Source organism: Helianthus annuus, chromosome 10 (genome assembly GCF_002127325.2).
Source record: "Helianthus annuus cultivar XRQ/B chromosome 10, HanXRQr2.0-SUNRISE, whole genome shotgun sequence".
NCBI lineage: Eukaryota > Viridiplantae > Streptophyta > Magnoliopsida > Asterales > Asteraceae > Helianthus > Helianthus annuus.
Genome location: NC_035442.2, coordinates 165,550,543 through 165,556,595, shown reverse-complemented (window position 1 = coordinate 165,556,595; position 6,053 = coordinate 165,550,543). Strand labels below are relative to the sequence as shown.

The window sequence follows — 6,053 nt, the reverse complement described above, 5'->3', positions numbered from 1 at the left end:
AGTTGGTTTGACAGGCTTAGACGATTGTATATCTAATTATTAGTTTATTTTTATTTTATTTTATTTTAGATTACTTTTTCGAATTTTCTTTTTAATTTTTTGTTTTGTTTTCTTATGCCATTCATTATTGTTGGATAATACTTTATAAGGAAACTAGTAATATGATCCGAGGGTGATGTGCCGTGGGTCCGTTACAAACATCGAATCTATTAGATTAGACGTTATGTAATGCGTCAGCAATCGTGTTTCAACATATCTGATCTAATTAAATGTAACCTATAAACATTGCGGTTGGATAAAAAATTAAAGTAAATTGAATTTGTATTGTATAAAAGAAATGGAATCGAACCTGAGTTGGTTCGTTTAGTGGGGTTCCATCTAACCACTACATTGCCCTTACCTTTGCATCAAAACTTAGCGGCGTCAAAATCTGCAGTTACTCGTACGTCAAAACATAGACCAACTGAAAACGCATATAAAAATAAGCATCAAAAAGTATAGCATTTGATCCGACTCATTTCTAAATTTTTTTACCTCGAAACGTGAATTTATGTTGTTTGCGTTGAAACGTGAATTTATACCGACATTTACATAAAAATAAGCACATGAGTAAATAGGGGTTTTTTAACTTACGTTAAAACATAGAACAACTGAAAACGTACATAAAAATAAGCATGAAAACGTATTATATTTAACCGATTCGTTTCTAAAAACTTTAGGTCAAAACGTGAATTTACACCGCTTACATCGAATTGTGAAAATGGCATTAGATAGTCTTTTTAAAATATTAACCTTATTCATGAATTACTTAAACTATAAGATACGTATCTAAAATACTTTTTTGTGATGTAATAAATATTTTACGTAATATTAAGAAAAAATCCTATCAAATTATTTTTCTCCATCAAAGTTTGAATTGTCTCTTCATACTACAAGTGAACTATCTCTTCCAAGTTTCTATTTCTATATTTTCTTCCGGTCATTATTAGTTTTGAATGGTAACTTTGCATACATATATAGAGAAGTGTAAAGAAAAAGAGAAGGATAGAAATATCAAACCAAGAATAAGGATGAATGTAGTATAGACAAAGCCACAAAGGCACCAACTTTACAATTTAAGAAAGATAATAATATGGCAAGCAAGATCTTCTAGGAACTTTTTTTCTTTTTAAGTTAAGGTACTTTCAAAGTTTTAATTGTTTGATTTTAATGGTAAAAAATGTGATATGGTAAACATATTTGAGTTCGGGTTGTCTAGACTCTAAAGGAAAGATAGTAGGATATCAAATATATCCAACTTTAAATTGTTAACAATGTATAAAAGAAGCTTTATCATTAAATACGTTAGAAAGTTTTGTTCTAACTAAAGGGCTTGTAGCCCAATGGCATCAAAGAGTATAATAAGGTGTCTCCTCCTCTCAAGTAGTGTTGGTTTTAGTTCCGTAGTGACATTGGTGTGAAATTTAGGAGTAGATTTAATGAATGTGTAAGGATCTCGTTCTGGAAAAAAGTTGCAATTCGACCAACAATAATGAAATCATGAAAACTTTAGGATTAAACATGTTTGGTAGTATCTACTATAGAAAAAAAATCATGAACTAAAGCCATTTTATTTTTAAGTCTAGATATTTTCAGGTTTTTATTAATTGATGATAACAATTCAATTTTGCTATCATTCGATGTATGCGTTTACTCGGCCCATTTAAACGTCCTCTAACGAAACTTCGTGGTTGGTATATGTAGATTAACAAATTATGTGGTATCAATGAGTTATTATAGATTAATAGGATCATTGCAAATCAAAGTCGGCCAGTTTACAGGTCCTATTGACGAAAATTCATTGTTGGTGTTCCAAATTGAACACGTTATGTGGTATCAATGAGTTATCAAAGAGAATTAGAGATAATATGATCATCACAAATACAAATCAGACTCGGCCCATTTGCAGATCCTACTGGCAAAACTCATGGTCAGTATTCAATGTTGAACGAGTTATATGGTATCAAAGAATTAACATAGGAATTAATAGGATCGTTACAGATCAAACTCGACCCGTTTACTTGTCTTACTGATGAATATCTGTTATTAGTATTCCAAATTAGGGGTGTGTATGAGTCGGTTTGGTTTGGTTTTACCACTGACCATAACCATAATTGCTAACTTCGGTTATGGATTTTCTTAACCATAACAATAACCGAACTTCGGTTATCGTTAATTGGTTATGGCTCGGTTTCGGTTAATTTCGATGATTAACCAAAATTTTTACCTAAAACTAACTTTTGGGATAAAGTTAAATAATTATACGCTAATAGGCCTAGAACATAAGAATGAAACCCACCATGTTGGACTTAGCTTGGACTTTTTTTACATAATTTGAGACTACACTTTTTTGTTAAACTACCGATGTGGGATCCTTTTTAGTAAAGTAATTATGTATTTATTGTTATATAGAAAATTCATACGAACATAACACCTCAGTTCTTCATCAAAATAAGGACATCTACATCAATATCATTTTGTTACTAACATAATTTTATCTTAGGAAGAAACATCTACATGGCTATTGTAAAACAGAAATCCATTATATCGAATTATAGACTTAACATTACAAGTTCGAATCAATTATATCGGTTAACCAAAGCTTCATAACCGTAACCAATTGGTCGGTTAACCAAACCTTCATAACCATAACCATTGGTTATGTTGGTCATCGGTTATGGTTCGGTTAGATTACGTCAGTTATGATTCGGTTATCGATTATGGCGTTTAATTTGCTCACCCCTGTTCGAAATTGAACATGTTATGTGGTGGTATCAATGAGTTAAAATAGGATCATTAGAAATCAAAAACGCCCTCACCATTTATTGTCTAATGGCTAGTGTGCACCTTATAGTCTTCATTATCATTGTACTGGATTCAACAAAATCCGTTTTAACAATCTTCAAATACAAAAAACAAATCACCAAAATGTTTATTAATGAGTGCGTTGTTCAAGAAGCAAGCCAGTTAACTTTAAAGGCGAGGCTTTGTAATTCAGAAATCAACTTCGGTAACATGAACACAATGTAACATATTCCTGCTTCACTCTTCAGGAGTATCAGACCTAATAGCTGTTCCAAGAGAATGAAAATAAAGGTCAGAAAAACTGTTACAAGATAATAATTACAGTAAAATAATAATATATGAAATGTAATAATAACAAGAGTAATAATCATAATAGCAATAATTCTAAGGGAAGAAAATTCTATACAAGAATTTAAATCAAGAAAACAAGTATATATAGATGGCAGGAAGAAGGCCTGGCTAAAACATGCCTAACTATGTAACTCATCATAATCATCATCATCATCATACTCAGTAAATCCCACCAATAGCAAAGCTAAGGTAGGGTCTGAGGAGGGTAGATGTAGACAGCCTTACCTCTACCCCGTAGGACTAGAGAGGCTGCTTCCAGTGAGACCCCCGGCTCGATTGTAGTTTTGTATCAAGCCTTGGACCTAAGGCACATGACAATCGGGACAGAGACCAATTGGCAGGAGGGAGGCCTGGCTAACGGGTCAAAACATATTCGAATGATAGCAAGTAGTAGGGAGCATTTATAATGGATTAGGATTAGGTCATTTTGAACCAAAACACTTTTTGTTAAACAAAAAACCAACTACTTTAATGATTAATTTGTATTATTTCAGTAACAGTCTCAATTTTAATAAGTGATTTAGGATGTTTATGCCTTAAAAGTACACTTTGGGTGAGACTTTTGACAGACTTGAACAATTTCATTTCAAGTTAAATTCTTTAGTGTACCCATTTGACCTGTTAAAAGACAGACGGAATCAACCCATTCATATGTACATTAACTGACCATTTCTAACCTCAGACCAATTTTACTACCTAAATGAGCTGAGAGAAACTAAAAAGGTTAGTCAAGTATCCCCCACTTCCAATTCCCACCCCAGATCCCATATACTATATGATAAAACAGATATTAACAGAAAAGTTTTCTTAAAAATATTATATTTCACAAACCCACTCTCTTTAAAAAGCAATGCCAAATATCATTTTTGCAACAAAAATCCAATGTCAGGTGTGGCCATTATTTCATGTAGCAGACTTGGTTTAAAAAAGCGGGAAGCGCACAAAAGTGACGAGGTCTAAAACCGAGGCGCAAAAGCGGTAAGCTTTTCGTATGCAAGGCGCAATGTGATTATATATATTATTTTATATATCCCATAGGTTTTTAGATCCCCTACCTTTGATTTAGCTAAAATTAAGCTTTAAATATGTTTTAAAATGAAAAAAAATAGAAATGTACAACATAAAAAGCCTATTGTACAACACTCAGCTGCACAGAAACCTCCCGTGTACAAAAGGCGCACGCCTAACCTGCGCCTCAGGTCAAATTTTAGGCTAAAAAGCACGCCTCACCTGCGCCTTTTGTACACCCTGCGCCTTGCGCCTAGGCGCGCTTTTTTAAACCAAGGTAGCAGAGTCAACCCACTATAGCATGACCTTTGCAAATTATATCCAGGCATTAGCATAGTTGTCGATAGCGACCATAGCGATCGCTATAGCGCGCCTTATGGCGATGCGACTATGTGTCGCTATTTTGGTTATGGCGATGAATAGCGAGCTTAGCGACAGTTTGGGGTTTTTTTTTGATGTTAATATCAATTAGATATAGCTATAAAATAGCTGGATTTATAGGTTTTTGTTAAATATACATGTAAAATATCATATATACAAGGGTATTTTGATGTAATATACATATAAAAATTTTCAAAATTCTTTTTCTAGTGTAACGCTATTTATAAAATATTACGTACATGTAGACTAATAACATTTTGAGACCCTAAACAGCAAAATTACATAATACAAATCTGGCCATCCGCAAAATAAGTGAATGCAAACAAACAAACAAACAGATGCAAAAACATTATCAAATTAGTCCAACAAACCATATTATCAGATCAATAAACAAAGTCAACTGCCTCCAAATCACATAACATCAACCTAATTATCATTTCTGCAATTAAACATCCAAAGACAAACCTACGGCAAAAAAAAATAGGCAATCTCCAAAGAAATTATAACTTTCCCCCAAAATCAATAAACAACCGTCATATTAACATTATTCATCAATATATGCAGGCGTATCATAACAAAACAAAGCAATCAAACAACCGTACAAACAGAATCACCAACAATCGCATGCCGTAACCAAACCCTAGATCTAGAAAAACAACAAATCGAAACAATCGGAAACAGTTTGAAGGAGAAGAAGAATTTACTAGGCTTCTCAGGCTTGCCATCGGCCCATTTGGTGACGGAGAAATGGACCTTTTCACGGCTGATTGCTTCGGATTTGTAGGGTTCTTTGAGACAGTTCCTCACAAGGTTAGCACATATGTTGGAGTAGGTTATGTAGGTCATACCAGCAGATCTCCAAAACGGCACCGCAGCGGTTGACGCCATTGAAACCCTAATTTGTGTTTTGGTGTGTTTCTGGCTCGATCGGAACCAATCTGTTCGATAACGTGATGCGTGTGACGCAGACGGCGATGGTTGTTATATAAAAAGTGTGTGGGGAAAGGATGGACCCTGAAGTTTATGGAGACTTTCATTTCCAACCCGAAATAATTGAACTAGTAGGGTTAAGCGTGCAATGACGCCGACACTCCGTCAATATCGGTTCGATTCGTTACAGCACCGGTATAATACCGACACTTGATGTAGCAACTGATGCTAGTGCCGATGTTATTGGGTCAGAAGCAATTTAGTTCACCACAACACCGGTAGAAACGTCGAGAAAACCGGTACTTATCTCGATGTTGTTCAGACGGTATCGATTCGGTTTGTCACACAACACACAAAGTGTTAAGTTGGGAGTGGTGGGAGTTAAAGTGATAGTTGGAGTGGCAGCGGCCAATACCCAATAGTTAGGATTGATAAAATCCAATAACCCTACTTTTAAAGTAAACATGCTTGACCCGTCATTTCACTTAATAAACGTGATTGTCGGAGGGTATGATTGGAGAGGAATCATACCATTATTA

At 34.4% G+C, this 6,053-nt stretch overlaps 1 protein-coding gene across 1 annotated transcript; it reads right to left on the bottom strand.

Moving 5' to 3' along the window:
• Window positions 1-2,835: 2,835 nt before the first annotated feature.
• LOC110886394 (ATP synthase subunit epsilon, mitochondrial) lies at window positions 2,836-5,607 on the bottom strand. Its single transcript, XM_022134179.2, has 2 exons — window positions 5,289-5,607; window positions 2,836-3,110 (listed from the first exon to the last, which is right to left on the bottom strand). The coding sequence occupies exons 1-2, from the start codon at window positions 5,470-5,472 to the stop codon at window positions 3,082-3,084; spliced, it is 213 nt and encodes a 70-aa protein (XP_021989871.1). The 5' UTR covers window positions 5,473-5,607; the 3' UTR covers window positions 2,836-3,081.
• Between the last annotated feature and the right edge of the window lie 446 nt (window positions 5,608-6,053).